This window comes from Dipodomys ordii, unplaced genomic scaffold (assembly GCF_000151885.1).
Source record: "Dipodomys ordii isolate 6190 unplaced genomic scaffold, Dord_2.0 Scaffold85, whole genome shotgun sequence".
In the NCBI taxonomy this organism is placed as follows: Eukaryota; Metazoa; Chordata; class Mammalia; order Rodentia; family Heteromyidae; genus Dipodomys; species Dipodomys ordii.
The window spans coordinates 2,478,296-2,494,725 of NW_012267301.1; the positions used below are offsets into that span (position 1 = coordinate 2,478,296).

A 16,430-nucleotide genomic window follows, 5' to 3' on the forward strand; every position below is an offset into this window, starting at 1 on the left:
CTTTGAACTGCGATCCTTGGATCTCAGCCTCCTGAGTAGCTAGGATTACAGGCAAGAGCCACCAGTGCCTGGCTTCTTCTTCTTCTTCTTTTTTTTTGGTTAGTTGTGGGGCTTGAACTCTGGGCCTGGGCACTGTCCTTTAACTATTCAGAGCAAGGCTAGCACTCTACCACTTGAGCTACAGCACCACTTCCAGTTTTCTGAGTGTTTTATTGGAGGTAAGAGTCTCACAGACTTTCCTGTCCAGCCTGGCTTTGAACCACGATCCTCAGATCTTAGTCTCCTGAGTAGCTAGGATGACAGGCGTGAGCCACTGGTCTGTTTCACATCCTTTCCAAAAGTTACTTTCCTGGCCAGGCACTGGTGGCTCACAGCTATTAGATTAAGAGGTGAGGCTGAAAGCTAAAGATAGTGGTACAAAGCCAGCCTGGGCAGACAGATTCTGGAGACTTTCATCTCCAGTAACCAGCAGAAAGCCAGAAGTAGAGGTGCGAGTGGAAAAAACTGAGTGAAAGCTTCAGGCCCTGAGTTCAAGCTACATACACACACACACACACACACACACACAAATACACACACACTGATAGTGGTACATATCTGTCATTTTATTATTCTTGATACATTTTGGATTAAAAAGCCTTTATTAGTTATATGTTTAGCAAATATCTTCTGCCATTCTATGTGTAGTCTTTTTACTATCTTAAGGGTTTCATTTGACCCACAAAGGTTTTTTTTTAACATTTTTATTTTTATTTTATTTTTTGCCAGTCCCGAGGCTTGAATTTAGGACCTGGAAGCTGTCCCTAAACTTCCTTGTGCTCAAGTCTAGTGCTCCACTTCAGCATTTTCTGAGTAGTTTATATGAGTCTTAGGGACATTTCTGCTCAGGCTGGCTTCAAACTGGGACCCTCAGATCTCAGCCTCCTGAGAAGCTAGGATGACAGGTGTGAACCACTGGTGCCCAGCTATTAACGATTATTTTAATGAATATAGCTACCTATTATCTGTTCTCTTTAATTTTTACAGAGGAAAAAACATATTTAAGAAATCATTATCAGGTTGGATGCACTGGCAAAACCAGTAATCCAGGCATTCAGGAGGCCAAGACAGGAGGATTTAGAGTTTGAAGTCAGCCTAGGCTACATAGCAAGACTTGTATTGTTGGAAGGCAGGTAGGAAGGAAGAAAAGAAGGAAAAGAGGAAGGGAGGGAAGGAGGATAGAAAGGAAGAACCATCTAAGGTCATGGAGATTTGCCCCTATGATCTCTTCTAATTAGCTCTTACATTTATATCTTTGATCCATTTTGACTTCATTTTTTGCATGTGGCATAAGGTAAAGGCCCAGCTTCCTTCATCTGTATTTGATACCCAGATTTCACAGCAGGATTTGTTGAAGTTTGTTCTATCCCCAGGGAATGGATTTACAATCCTTTTCCAAAGTCAGTTGATGACAGATGTAAAAGTTGATTTCTGGGCTCTCAATCATACTCCATGGTATATATTCTGTTCTACATGGACAATCACTTTTTTTTTTTTTTTAGTGGTACTGTGGTTTAAACACGGGGCCTTGCACTTATTAGGCAAATGTTCTACCACTTGGGCTACCCCCTCAGCTTTGTTTTTCAAATTAGTCCTCAACTGGCCTTGGACCTCAGATCTCCTTCAGCTGTCTTAGTAGCTGAGATTATAGGTGGACACTACCACACTCAGCTTTTTGTTATTGTAAGTGTAATTAAATAAACTCTGATTAGACATAACACTTTCAGCTCTTAGAATCTTTCATTTCCAATTTTCAACTTTTTATATCCAAATACCTATTCTTCAAGGTCTTTTTATTACTTTTACAAATCTAATAAGTCTAGATTGGTGAAAATGTCTCTAGATACACAGGCTGTTAACTATCCAGGCTGGCCATGTTGTCTTAGAGTCATTGGTAGTCTTTTCTTAGAAATAGCTGGACTCCCTGAGAATCTGGCTTGGTTTTTGAGATAGGGTCTTACTATTTGCCTAAGCTAGCCTCCCACTGCATTCCTATCTCCATCTCTCCCAAGTAGCAGAGATTTACATGTGTGAGCCAGCATGCATGCTCATTATTTTGATTACTGTAGATTTGTGGTTAAGTTTAGAAATCACAAAGTGTGTGCTTTCCAACTCTGTCCTTTTTCAAGATTGTCTTGGATGTTCTGGAGTTCTTGAAATCCCATATGAATATTAGGATGGATATTTTCATTTCTGAAAAATGAAGTCCCTGTTGGAATTTTGACAAGGACAAGCACTGTTTCTGTACTCCTTAGTATTCCCCCTGGGCCAATTACACTGAATTTGCATATCCCTTGAGTGTATTATCATCTTAACAATGTTTTCTATAATAACACAGCAAATCATTCCATTTACTTGGGTAGTTTTATAGTTTTCAGCACATGCTGATTAAATGTATTCCTACCCCCTTATATTTTTGATACTACTATAATGGATAGTCTTCATTCCCTCTTTGAGTTGTTCATTGCTAGTACAAGAGCAAATACAACTGATTTATGTATCCTACAACTTTTCTGATGTTATTAGTTTGTAGAAATTTTTGTGTTTTTTTTGGTCGGTCATGGGGCTTGAACTCTAGGCTTGGGCACTGTCTCTGCGTTCTTCAGCTCAAGGCGAGCGCTCTACTGCTTGAGCCACAGCGCCACTTCTAGTTGTAGGAATTTTTGTGTGTATAGATTCATTAGTTTTCTAGATAGGAACATGGCATTGGTATGTAGAGATAGTTTTACTTTTTTCTTTCCAAGTAGGATCCTCTTTATTTTTTTCCTTTCACTCAGGTTACAACTTCCAATGCTGTGTTGATTAGAAGTTCCTGATCAGAAGTGATAGATTACAGATACTCCTATCCCTGGTCTTGAGAATTTTCCATTTTCTACTACTTAGAATGGCGTTACCTGAGTTTCCCATATATGACCTTTTTCATACTGAGAGAAATCCATCCTACATTTGTTGAGAATTTTTTAATCATGAGGAGATACATATTTTTGTGTTGTTTTATGCATTGAGATGATCATGAGGGTTTTTTTTCTCTTTGTGCTACTAATGCGGTTTATAACGTTGGCCAATTCTCATTGGTTGAACTATCTTTACATTCTAAAATAAGATCCAGCGGGGCGCTGGTGGCTCATACCTGTAATCCTAGCTACTCAGGAGGCTGAGATCTGAGGATCGCGGTTCAAAGCCAGCCCGGGCAGGAGAGACGGTGAGACTCCTATCTCCAATAAACCACCAGAAAACTGGAAGTGGCGCTGTAGCTCAAGTGGTAGAGCGCTCCCTTTGAGCTGAAGGGCTGAGGGACAGCGCCCAGGCCCAGAGTTCAAGCCCCACGACCGACAAAAAAAAAATAAAATAAATAAAATAAAATCCAATAAATATAGTTGTGCTGGTAGCTTTAGTGTGGTCTTGTTTGTGATCATTTGGGTAAATGCCCAAAAGTGGGATTGCTGGGTCATAGGAGAGCCCTATTGAAGTCTTTTCAGGAACCTCCATACTGCTTTCCAAAGTGGTTGAACAAGTTTACACTCCCACCAACAATGAAGGAAGGTTCCCTTCTGTCCACATCCCCTCCAGCATCTGTTGTTGTTAGAGCTCTTGATTATAGCCATTCTAACTGGGGTGAGGTGGTATCTCAATGTTGTTTTGATGTGCATTTCTTTTATGGCTAAGGAGGTTGAGCATTTCTTCATGTGTCTATTGGCCATCCTTCTTTCTTCTTCAGAGAAGTTGCTCTTCAAGTCTTTAGCCCACTTATTTAATGGGCAGTTGTTTCTTTGAGAATTTGTTGTTGAGGAATTTAATTTTTTGAGTTCCAAGTATATTTTAGATATGAGACCCTTGTCTGTTGTATGGTTAGTGAAGATCTTCTCCCAATCTGTGGGCTTTCTATTGATCTTGCTAGCTATGTCCTTTGCCATGCAGAAGCTCTGCAACTTCATGCATTTTTTACCATAGCTAAGATATGGAACCAACCCAGATGCCCCACAGTAGATGAATGGATCAAGAAAATGTGGTATATATACACAATGGAATTTTATGCCTCCATCAGAAAGAATGACATTGCCCCATTTGTTAGGAAATGGAAAGGCTTGGAAAAAATTATATTAAGTGAAGTAAGCCAGGCCCAAAGAAACATAGGTCCCATGGTTTCCCTTATTTGCAATATCTAGTAAATGTATGAGTCAAGCAGAAAAGGTCAGATAATGTGATGTTAGGAAAATGAACCCTTAGATATGTATTTAAATGTTTTTTTTCTTTCATGCATTTGTTTCTAACTCATTTATAAGATTATTTCTTTGTTGCTTTGTATGTCCCTCCCCCACAGTATAACCCCCACTTTCACTATATTTGATGTCGGTATAATTTGTGGAGGAGATGGATACAGGTGGACCCATTGCAACTATGAGAAGTACAAGTTGTCATGTCGAAAACGAACTTTACAATTTGGTGGGGGGGGAGGATTAGGGGGGCAGGGGGAGGCTGGGAAGGGATGTGAAGGGTCAACAAAGGAGGAGGCTGCAATGCTTGATAAATGTACTCATTATCTTGCCCATGTAATTGTAACCCCTCTGTATAGTATGTTCACAAATAAAAGGTGAAAAACAAAATCCACTTGACCATTGTATATATTTCTTTTAGTATGCTGCTGAATTTGATTTTCTAGTACTTTCTTAGGGACACTTGCATCTATATTCATAAAGGATATTGCTTTATAGTTTTCATTTAGTCCTTTTCTGGCTTCAATATCAGGACAATCCTAGCCTCAAAGAATTAGAAATGTTCCTTCCTCTTCAAAATTTTCATGAGTCTGAGACAGACTGATGTTAATTCCCCCTTATCTATTTGGAATTCACCAGCAAATTCATCTTGGCACTCCTTTTCTTTGCTAGGAATTATTTCACTGGTGATTCAGTGTCTCCTGATGTTACCAATTCTCTGGCTGGTCTGTTCCTGAGTCGGTGTTGGTGTGGAGGAACCTCTAGGATTCGCTCCTTTTGGCTTTTACCCAGTTCATGAGTGAGCTGTTCTCACCAGCCTCCCTTGCTCCCTTTCATCTCTATGGGGCTATCTGTTGCATGAGTGTTCTGAAGGTCCTTCTCAGGTCCCAGATTACCCAATCCTTCAACTCCAAGGGTCTTGGGAAGCCCTATCAATCAAATGAGATGAGTCTATCTGGGCCAACTTGACCAAGAGACCCTTCTGTCTCAGCCTCAGGACAGAAGCATCAGTGGTATTCCTCAGGCTGAGGCTGACAAGGTGGCTTTACAGAACTCTTGCTGTTCTGCAGGCCGGCTGAATGCTCACCAAGAGCTGTTTCTGGACCCTGCATCACAGCCAGGCCAGCTCTTGGCACTCAGGCCTGCCACTGCATAATTTCTGGAAAGAGTGACAAAGGAATAAAAGTCAGGGGCTTAAAAGAGACATCTCATTGTGTGTTCCACTTACTGGGTTTTTGGATTCATGAATACATTTAAGTGCCTTTGGGCAGCTCCCCTGGACCACCCAGGCCTAGACTTGAGAGAAGGCAGGGCCAGGCTCAGAGAGCTACCCTGCTCTTCCCCACACTGTGGGCACTCCACAGCCCAGCATCCAATGCAGTGACTCATCCTGAGACTCAGGCCTGGGGACAGGACCACCGACAGGACTTCAGACTGTGGAGCCTCCAGGGCAAGGATCCCCGTGGTAACTCAAGCAGTTACCTGACTTCTCTGGTCTGACTCCTAGTGTGAAAATATCCACCTGACAGTAGTAAGGAGGGTTGAGAGCCCTGAGAAAGAGTTCCTGACTCACACAGGGAGAAGTGCTCTTTACCATTCCATGTCATGTAATGATGTTAATTAACATTGTGTCTTTACCTAACTCTTCCTATAAGCCAAGTCTTCCTGTGGAGGTCTGTGCTTAAGAGGCTGGTGTGATAGTGCCCCCTGGTGGACACTTCTCCAACTGCACCTGATGGAGTTCCAATCCCTAAATTCAGGTTCGTTTTTCTTCCGTTACCCTTGAACTGTTAGTTCAGCAGGAATTTAAGAACAATAAACTTTTTTTTTCTTTTCTTTTTTTTTGGTCGTGGGGCTTGAACTCTGGGCCTGGGCGCTGTACCTCAGCTCTTCAGCTCAAGGTGAGCACTCTACCACTTGAGCTACAGCGCCACTTCCAGCTTTCTGGTGGTTTACTGGAGATAGGAGTCTCAAGGTCTCTCCTGCCCGGGCTGGCTTTGAACCGCGATCCTCAGATCTCAGCCTCCTGAGTAGCTAGGATTACAGGCGTGAGCCACCAGCGCCCGGCTAAGAACAATAAACTTTTAAATAATTTAATTATTATACTTAAAGTTCATATCTATCTATCTATCAACTATCTATAATCTGTAGAGATCTGTCTGAAGAGAAACTTCCCTGGAAGGACTTGGAGATTAGAGCTAAGGAGTTTTGAGGGCTTCATATTTTAACATGTAGACATACCAGAGGTTATTTAAGCAGATCCCCTGCCAATAGACATATCGACTGTTTCCAGCATGATCCAGAATTTCTCCAAGGGGACTAGGAGGGCTTGAAGGGCTTTTCTTCACTGAACCCATTAGCATAGCTCAGCTGGATTTTCCTGTTTCCTGGAATTTAGGATTCCAAGATAGGATGAGAGATGAGGAGTTGAGCTGGTCAAAGTCCAGACCCTCCACTCACCCCAAGCAGAGCACATCTGTCTTTCCATGGTGTTCTATGAAATCTTCCAGGAAACAAAGCTTCAAAAGTTCAGAACCCTCTGATGAGGTCTCACTCCTTACCTGGCTCAGCATCTGCTCCTGGTGCTGTAGCCTCCAGCTACATTCTGACGAGCCATGCATCCTGCCCCTTACCATGTTTCCAGCTGATAAGCCCACAAAGGTTTCTGCAGGTGGGACTTGGTGGATTCACTTTGACCCCATAGTTTCTCCTCCCAGATTCTGGAGCAGCCCTTGGGTGCTGGGATCTTCTCTGGCTAACATGTGGTAGCCTGAATCAATGTGCCCAAAGCTTGCCGAGCATCAGGGAACGTGTTAATACACATTGCTGAGCCCTCCTCTCACAGCTTCTGCATGAGATTCGTGGGATGTGTTTACAGCTTCTCTTGGGAAGCTCTGCCGGGAAGGGTGCTGGCCTTCCCCAGGAAACTCAAGCCTGGCCCTTAATGAGGCTGGGAGGCTTAGAAACTCACTTATTTCACCCGAAGTGCTCCTGGACAGCAGAGCTCTCTGCATTAGGGTTCCTGTAGGGTCCTTCAGTTCAAACCAAGCCAGAGCTCCTAAAGTGGGGTGTGCCCTGCTGGAGCAGCATGCATGTCCCATCCCATACCTGCTGGGGTTGAACTCCTGGAAAGGGACTGGCAATCTGCACTGAATATAGGCAAATTCTCCAGGTAACACCCCTAAGTCCAGCTCCCTCCTCACCACTAAAAGACAAGGGAAACTAAGGCTCAAAAACTAAGTGTGACTGGTCTCCAGTCTTAAGACAGTAGTTGCACAAGTGGCCCTAGCTTCTGAGTCTTCTCTCCATCTAGCAGCCATTCTTGCCTGCCCTCTGATAATCCAGGATGTCTGAAGGCTCTTGGTCTCAAGGAGCCTAGCACAGGTTTTAGCTTCTTCTGAAAAGGCTCCCGTTCATAACACAGTGCGTGACCTGGATGGACCAAATCACCATGTGTCCGCAGATCCGGGCCATGCGGGCAAACCTCCTTACCCACCTTCCCTGGCAGGCCTCACACAAAAGCCAGACAGACAGACAGGACCCATCCGTACAAACAGAACCCCACTTTATTAGCAGTTAGTTCGAGATTGTACATTAATGGAGAAAGGTTCCCACTTTCAACACAACCCAAAACGGCTGGTTCAAGAGCCCCCGTTAGGTGAGCTGGGTAGCACCCCCTCCACCTCCTCCCTCCCTCACAGGGAAGGAAACCTCTGCCTGCTCCCCAGCATGCCCCCCACCCCCTCTGGTCAGCCTTCTCCTCTCCCCAGGAAACGACATGAATTTCATGCACCAATTAAAAAAGGAGCCCTCTAGCCCATGAGAAAAGCTAGCCCAGTCATAGCAAACCCTCTCCACCCTCAAGCCTGCCAGGGCCAGAGAGGGAGGAGCAAGCTCAGGAGGGATGAGCTTCTCAGAGAAAATCCAGTCCTGCTCCCCCTGGCCCTCCCGTGACCTCCCTGAGGCCCATCCATCCAAGAAGCTGCTCACTCACTGGTGCCCTGAGCTAGTGCGAGCATCCAGCCTGCGACTGGCCACCCAGAACCCTGGAGGGCCTGTGCCTGCCCCCCCCGCCCACTCCCCCGCCCCCCCATCTATAGCAGAGCCGTTTCCTGCTTGCACACTGAAAATCCCTGCTGCAGGCATTTTACTGCTCTCTGTAGATGGGCAGGTGAAGGTCTGGGAGAATGATGGCCATGAGTTCACCAACTGGACCCACTTAGGACAAACTGCAGAGCCTCTGCCTGCAGCCCAGTGCTTGTCCCTGCATACTACAGCTTAGGGGAGGCCTTGCCCCATCTAGCTCTTCCTGGCGCATGCCAGAGGCTTGTCTCTGGTCCAGTGCAAATTCAGGGACCACAAAGCAAAGAGGGGAGAGAAAGAAAAAAAGGGGGGGGAGTGATGCTGCTTGTTGGGGCCCTGCGGGCTATATCCTCATCCCACCCCTCCCAACCAGAGATGTTCAGAACCTGACCTGGCCCGGCCTCCATCAGTGCAGTCTCCTTCACAGGGCCATCGCTACCTTTCCTCACTGTGTGGCTGCCTTCTACATGGAGTCCCTCCTCTCCCCACAGCTCCTTCAGCTCCCACTGACCCCTCTGCCTGTTCTGCCCCACTACAGGTGACAGGGAAGGTGCACCTTGCTGGGAGGGAACTATGGAGACAGCACAGAAGGCAAGTTTACCAATGAAAATGCAGGGGATAAAGAAGGCAAGTCACAGGAGACCACGAGGACAAGACAGATCTGGAATGTGGGACTTCTATGTGACAGCAGGCCTGCTGGCCTTAAAATAAGGTCATTTTAAAAGTTAGAATGAATGAGCTGGGCACTGGTGGCTCACGTCTGTAATCCTAGCTACTGGGGAGACTGAGATGTGAGGATTGTGGTTAAAAGCCAGCCCAGGTGGGAAAATCTGGGGGACTCCTATCCAATTAATCACCAAAAAGCCAGAAGTGGAGCTGTGGCTCAAATGGTAGAGCACTAGCCTTGAGCAAAAAAGCACAGGGACAGCATACAGGTCCTGAGTTTAAGCCCCAGGACTGGCACAAAAGAAAAAAAATACAAACAGACGGAAGACTTTCAGCAAAGAGTTTTAAGAACAAATACAAAATGCATTGTGTGCACCCTGACTGGATCCACTTCCAAAGCCTGGTGTAAGGTAGTTGGAGGACAAGTGGAGGCGCTCTGGGCATACACTGGACATCAGAAGTTAGGAAGTGGCTACTGTCCTGGCTGTGGGACTGGTGTCATGGAGAAGGCCTGGGCTGTTAGCAGATGAAGTCTGAAGCACTTAGGGGTACACCTCCTAACATATGCAAGTTGCTTTTAAACTAGGTCCAAATGCTAAAGGAGAAATGAGGGAGGAGAAACAAATGTAGCAGCAGAAAGCGAGTAATTTCAAAACCAGGTGCTGGGTTGTATCCATTCATAATCAAACACTTGGTAAAGCACTTCTGTATTTGCTCTTCCCACTGGGGACAGCCTGTGCAGAGGCCATCTCTGTGGGTCAGGCCAGCACCTTCCTCGGTGGGAACCCACGCCTGCCTCTGTGAATTCAGAAGTGCTGGCTGCTCATGTACTGAGGCTCAAAAGGCCATCTTTAAATATTCCACTCATCCTCCAGGCAATCAGATGGCAGGACCACCGAAGGCTCTAGATACTGAACTACAGACAAGTAGCCCACCTGCACCCACCCTAGACCAGAGGCTGGTGGGACAGCCGAGTGACCTGCACAATTTCAGTGCTCTCTTTCCCCAAATGCTTACAGTGATCCATGGACACTTGAAACTGATACTACTCCCGTGTCTGGTCACATCAGGTTTGACCTTCTCAAAAGGGAGCTTGGTGTGCCCAGTAGCTGAAGGCTACTAGGACAGTACTACCCTCCCTTTCTTTCAATACCTACAAGTTCCAGCAAGTCCTCAAGGAAGATTAGTAGGAATAAACATAGCAACAGTGACCTACACAGGCAGAGAATAGGTGACAGGGCCAGCTCCAAGGCTCTAGAAGAGACCAAGCAAAAATCTAGACTTTCTCCCCTGCATCCTGGGGTCTCAAACCTGCCTGCTTCTACCTGAGGCCAAAGGCAGAGAAAAGGGGAGCTCTCTGTCCCACAAGGGCTGCTCCAGCCAGCAGGGCTTGGCTTTCTGATCCCAGACCCCATCCCCATTGACAGATGGGAAGTAAGGCTTAGAGCTGGTACCAGGGAGGTCACAGGCTCCCATCTGCTGGTGCATCTTTGTGAACACAGCAGACAGGCTGGCCTGCGCCCAGGGCACTGCGCTCCTCACTCCTGCGGGGTCCACAACAGCCAGAGTGCCCAGGTTTCAAGGGCCCCCATGAGAAGCATGGTGGCAATGAGCTCTCTGCACACATCTGTGCGCATCTCATCCAATGTTCTTCTCCACCCCACGGAGAACATGAGAAGAGGGCATTGGCTCAGAACAGAAACAGCCTGGGCTGCAAGAGGAAGGCCTGCCCACACAGCTGAAGCAGATGCAGACCTGGGAATGAGGAGGCTCAAAGGCACCTGGCTGAGATGGAGTGGTTTGTCCCCATATCCTGGAATGACTGCAGCTGTGACTAAGGAAGGGTCGGAAACCTGACACACAGTAGGGTCCCAAGGATGGGCTTAGAGGCAGTGTGGCATTGGAAGAAGAGCACTGGACTCGAAATCTGGGGTCTGGAGTTCAAATCCTGGCCTGGCTTCTGATCAGCTCTATTGGCACCAGCCAAGCAAGTCACCTCCCTACCAGGGCCTGCTTTATACCTGTCAAAGGACCTTTCTAAGCCCAAGATGCCAGTCTTTTGAACAGGGCAGGGCTCTCCTGGAAGAATGTCCTGGTATCAGGGGGAAGGAGAACTGGCAGTGGAGGGGGCCAGAGAAAGACACCCCCAGCCTCAGTCACTTCACATTGTTAAAGGGGAGAGGAAGGGGAGAGTGGAACCCAAGCAGACAACAGCCCAGGGATACTGTGTCTGCGAGGAGCCCAGAGACTGTGGTGGCCCTGGCGCCCACTCCCAGGGTAGCTCCCAACCTAGCACCATGTGAGGGGGGGCAGGGGCAGGCCAGCTCTGGGCCCCAACGTTCCTGCCCCAGCCCCACTATTCCCTTTGACCACCCTCCCCCCAGGGCCTTGGGATACCTGAAGCCCGAACTCCTGGAGAGAGTTGATCTTCCCTTTGGCATCACCCCTCTCATCCCCTGGGACAGCCCCAGGACAGCAGTGGCACATGGAGGAGGAGCAGAGACCTGGGCACCTTCATTCTGACTCCTTGAGGCCCAGTCATGCAAAGAAGCGCCCTCCCTCCTCCCTTCCATCTTGTCCTCCAGCACTAGGATGTGCCACCTTCGAGCTGGGCTGCATCATTGTGTAACGACTGAATTAAAAACAAACCCAACCAAAAAAATATAATATATATATACACATTACATACATATGTGTGTATATACATGCATGTATACATACATATATATACACATACATATATATATATATATATATTTAACACAGTGCGACCCCAGCACCCAGGGTATAAACTCTGGCACCAAGAAAAAAAAAAAACAAAAACAAAATATTAAAATACTTTAGCTTCTTAGTATTTGGGAGGTTAACAGGGAGGTCTCTGGGGACCCTCAGCCACAGGTCACTGGGGGCAAAACTGTGGACACCGGTCTGCCAGCCAAGGCAGTAGGTGTGGGGATGGTATACGTACACAGGAGCATGGACACGGGCAGACCGCAGGCCCACCTCAGCCTTTCACCACAGGAAACACCACACGTCACATCCAGGGTGAAGAAAGGGAACAGCCATGAGGCCTGCGTCTCTAGGCCCCGTGGCAGGGCCTGGGACCTGCAGAACACCCTGGGCACTGGGTGGGATACCGAAGCAACCAGAGATTCTTTCTCCAAAAAGGAAGGTGAGATGTGTCAGTGTTAACCCAAATGTGGAGGTTCTGCGCCTTCTCAGGGGGGACACTTACATCCAGGGGCTACCTCTGATTCCTCAGAAGGTCCTCGCTTGGAATACTCAGGGAAGCATCGAGTCTCTCCCCCTGGTTTGGCAAAAGGCCCCGCTAGGCTCCTCTCCCTGTTGTTCGGAGGACAGGGCTCTGGCAGCTAATACTGAGGGGATACCTGAGGGAGCAGGGAGCCGCAGGATGGAGGAGAGGACAGGGTGGTAGAACACAGTGAGGGACAGGAAGGAGTCTCTCGGGACTCCTTCTCACCAGAAAAGTGGCCTTCCACCAACCAGAAGGGGCCTCTGCAGCGAGGCTGTGAACGGAATGGACCTCTGGTGCCAGGGAGGTCCTGCAGGCCACATATCCGGCAGGCGGTGCTCGGAGGCCCTCGCAGACCCGCTGGGCTGCTCCTGGCCCTGGCCGGGCCTCCACGGAGTATTGCTCATTGTGCTCGGCTGGCCTGGCTCCCCTCTCTGCAGGTCAGTCTGGCTCAGGCAGCAGGACGCCCCTGCTGCCACGAGCTCACAGGTGTCCAGTCTGCCTGCCGTGGCCAGGGCTACCTGGTGTTCTGGAGGTCCTCCCGCAGCCAGGTGGGCAGCGTCTGGCCCATCTTGTAGAGCAGCTTGGAAAGCTCGATGTTGTGGTCCCGGTAATAGTCCTTCAGGAAGGCTCGGGACTGCAACAGAAAGATGGCTCAGGGGAGGGCAGCATTCAGACGCACACAGGGCCTCTAACTTGCCCCAAACAGAAGCCTCCAGAGGAAACTACCATTTAGGAGGAGGACTGAAATAGAACTCATAGTGTCAAGGAGGAAAGAGCATTCATCAAAACCAGAGGCAGAGGAAGAGGAAAACATGCTGACCTTTATGACTTTCCTGTGTGTCCTTGCACTCTCCTAGGAGAACAGCCTATCTCTGTGAACCCAAACTCCATGTGCTCCTGCCACGGAGGCCTTCTCTACCACCTCAGTCCCTTAGACACCCTTTCCAAATGTCCACTGCATACACGTGCACCCCCGTCCTGCACAAAGCCCTCCCTGCCTTGAGCCCTGGCCCCTGGTGTGTGTCACCTCCCCTGAAGGAGTGTCTTCAGGCAGAGAACACCATCTGCTTCATCCTCCAACCCTCCAGTCTTTGAAGGCAATGAGCCCCTCACCCTTCATGCCTCACCATATTTCCTCCTCTTTTCTTCCCGTTAGTACTAGATATTGAGCTTGCTTGGCTGGTGCTCTAGCACTTGAGCCAAGCCTGTAACCCAAGTTCACTTCAAACAGAGATCACACAGATCTCAGCCTACTGATGAGCTAGGATGATAGTCTTGAGTCACCAGAACCTCCTCTTGGGAAATGCCACCACCATGCCTGGGTGAGGAGGTAGGGGCAGAGGGTCCTCCAACGCAGGACTTTCCCACTCATGCGACTGCCATTGGCACTATGTCCACCACTTACATCCAAGTCCATCTCTGGATATTTCCGGCCTTTGCTTTTGCCCAGACACTTGGTTTTTCCTCCTTCAAGCAGCTGGCACCAAAATCCTTTCTTTGGGTCAAACCTGTGGAAGTGGAAGCCTGTGGGTGGGAGCCAGAGGCCTTGCCTCCTCCTCCCCACCTGTGGTCTGCACCCAGAAGAGAATGTCTGTGTCCCTCACACTCATGGGCCACGAAGACTGTGGACTGACATATGTTATCTCTTGGCCTACGTGTTGCCTGGGCTCCACTCCACACCTGCCCTTCTTCCTACAAAAGGCGCCTTTCATGCTCCAAGGCTCCTGCCCTACCTCCTCCCAAGATCCACAAGAGGATGCTTCCCCTTCCCACAATCCTCAGAGGTGCCTTCTGAGCATCTTGCAACTCGGTAGTAAGCAGCACCATGCTTACTCAAGAAGACCCCTTTACCAGTGACACTGACAGAGCACTTTCCGTATACAAACTTTGAGACATGGGCTCCATCCACATGCTCTCTTTCTATTCAGCATTCCTAAAAGGCTGGAGATCCTCTCCTACATCCAAGCTATAGATGGCTAAGGCTCAAAGCCTCAAGGACTGAAGCAGGTCACAGGCAGTGATGAGTCTGAGTTCCTCAGCCATGCATCAGTGACACCACAGTCCATCCCTGTGGGATCAATTTTCCTCTTCCACCTTCCATCTCTAGTACAATCAGGAGCAGAGGGAATATTCTTTTTTTTTTTCCCTTCCGCTGGTCCTAGGGCTTGAACTCCAGACCTCAGTACTGTCCCTGAGTATCTTTTGCTCAAAGTTAGCACTCTACCACTGGAGCCAGTGCTACTTCTGGCTTTTTCTGAGTGGTAATTGACAATAAGTGTCTCATGGACTTTCCTGCCCAGGCTGGCTTTGAATCCTGGTCCTCAGATCTCAGCCTCCTGAGTAGCTAGGATTACAGGCATGAGCCACCAGTGCCTGGCAAGGGAATATTCTTACTGCAGGACTTTGCCAAGAAAGCAGCCAGGGAGGGTGGCTTCTCCCTCCATTTTCTTAGGCCCCCATCCTCTGGCAGCCTCTCCTACCCTGAGCCTCTCACACAGGCAGCACCTACCGGCTGTGCAGAGGCATTCTCAACACCTGCACTTCAGGTGAGTGGGAAATTATTTTAAGTCTAAGTCTAAAGAAATTGCACTTTTAAGTCTAAGCCCAATGCTAGAAAAACCTTTATGGAAGTTGGAACTGCCCGTTGCTGGTCTGACCAACTGACAAAACACTAAAAATGTCTGACCCAATCTGAACTAACTGAAGATACTCCAGGATAGGCTGACCAGAACAGAACAGGTTCATCATCTGCTTCTCTTAAGGTACTGCCACCTTAGCTTTTCTTCTGAATAACCAGCAGGGCAGTGTGTGCTCTATCATGTCTGCCAACTCTAATTAACCTGTGTCATCATTCAAGTTTTGGGATTTGGGAGGCCTGGGGAGCCTCTGCTGCTATTTGTTTCGTTTAGCCTGGGTGCCTGGGCAAGGCTAGGCCATGCACTACTCACGCCAAGGTTTTGTGGTAGTCAATGGTGTTGGTCACCCCGAGGAACTTCTGCACTGAGTCCATCACTTTGGCAGGTTCTGTTCGTAGCAGTTTGCCATCCAAGACCAGAATCTGAAAAGAAGGAAAGAGAGAAAGGCCACCTGAGCAATTGGGTTCAGCTGCTATCTTGGCAGGTACAGGTCCGGCTGCAAATTGGGACCCTGAGAGCTTGAGTTTACTTCCTCCTCCACCCTGGAATGGCAGGCCTCCATGCCTAATGCTGTCCTCTGTGTGCGATCTCTGCTCACTGCCAGCAACCCTGAGCCACGCTGTCCTCTCCCAGAATTTAACCTATCAATCACCAAACGTAACCCACCCTCAAAAACCTACAGCCTCAGGGCTGGGAATGTGGCTTAGTGGTAGAATGTTTGCCTAGCATGTATGAAGCCCTGGGTTCAATTCCTCAGTATCACATAAACAGAAAAAGCCCAAAGTGGCGCTCTGGCTCAAGTGGTAGAGTGCTAGCCTTAAGCAAAAGAAGCTTAGGGACAGTGCCCAGGCCCTGAGTTCAAAGCCCCAGGACCGGCAAAACAAAAACAAAAAACCCTACAGCCTCTCCCTTCTAGCCTGTCACCAAGCTTCTAGTCCACATACCATGCTCCTCCCCCAATCTCTAAAGGCTTTTTAAAAGACCTCATATGAGTCAGGCATGGTGACCCAAGCCAGTAATCCAGCTACTTGAGAGATGGAGACTGGGAAACCATGGTTTGAGGTCAGCCCTGGCAAGTTAATGCTATGGCTCAAGTGGTAAAGTGCTAGCCTCAAGCACAGAGAGGCTCAGGGACAGAGCCCAGGCCCTGAGTTCAAGCCCAGGACTGGCAAAAAAAAAAAAGCCAGGCGCCGATGGCTCATACCTGTAATCCTAGCTACTCAGGAGGCTGAGATCTGAGGATTGTGGTTCCAAGCCAGCCCAGGCAGGAAAGTCCGTGAGACTCTTATCTCCAATAAACCACTAAAAAACTGGAAGTGGCGCTGTGGCTCAAGTGGTAGAGCGCTAGCCTTGAGCTGAAGAGTGCAGGGACAGCACCCAAGCCCAGAGTTCAAGCCCCATGACTGACCAAAAAAAAACTGGGCACTTGTGGCTCATGCCTGTAATCCTAGCTACTCAGGAGACTGAGATTTGAGGATTGTGGTTCAAAGCCAGCCTGAGTGGGAAAGGCCATGAGACTCTTTTTTTTTTTTTTTT

The 16,430-nt window shown here is 48.3% G+C and overlaps 1 protein-coding gene across 2 annotated transcripts in view; it reads right to left on the reverse strand.

The window, feature by feature from the left end:
• Positions 1-11,688: 11,688 nt before the first annotated feature.
• The window catches only part of Ndst1 (N-deacetylase/N-sulfotransferase (heparan glucosaminyl) 1), a 45,441-nt gene continuing 40,699 nt past the window's right edge, over positions 11,689-16,430 (reverse strand). For both annotated transcript variants that reach the window (XM_013025556.1, XM_013025557.1), the window contains 3 exons: positions 15,207-15,316; positions 13,664-13,766; positions 11,689-12,892 (listed from right to left, as the gene is read on the reverse strand). In XM_013025556.1, the coding sequence (XP_012881010.1) occupies positions 12,773-12,892; positions 13,664-13,766; positions 15,207-15,316 (333 nt within the window). In that variant the 3' untranslated portion in view covers positions 11,689-12,772. The remainder of the gene's footprint in view (positions 12,893-13,663; positions 13,767-15,206; positions 15,317-16,430) is intronic.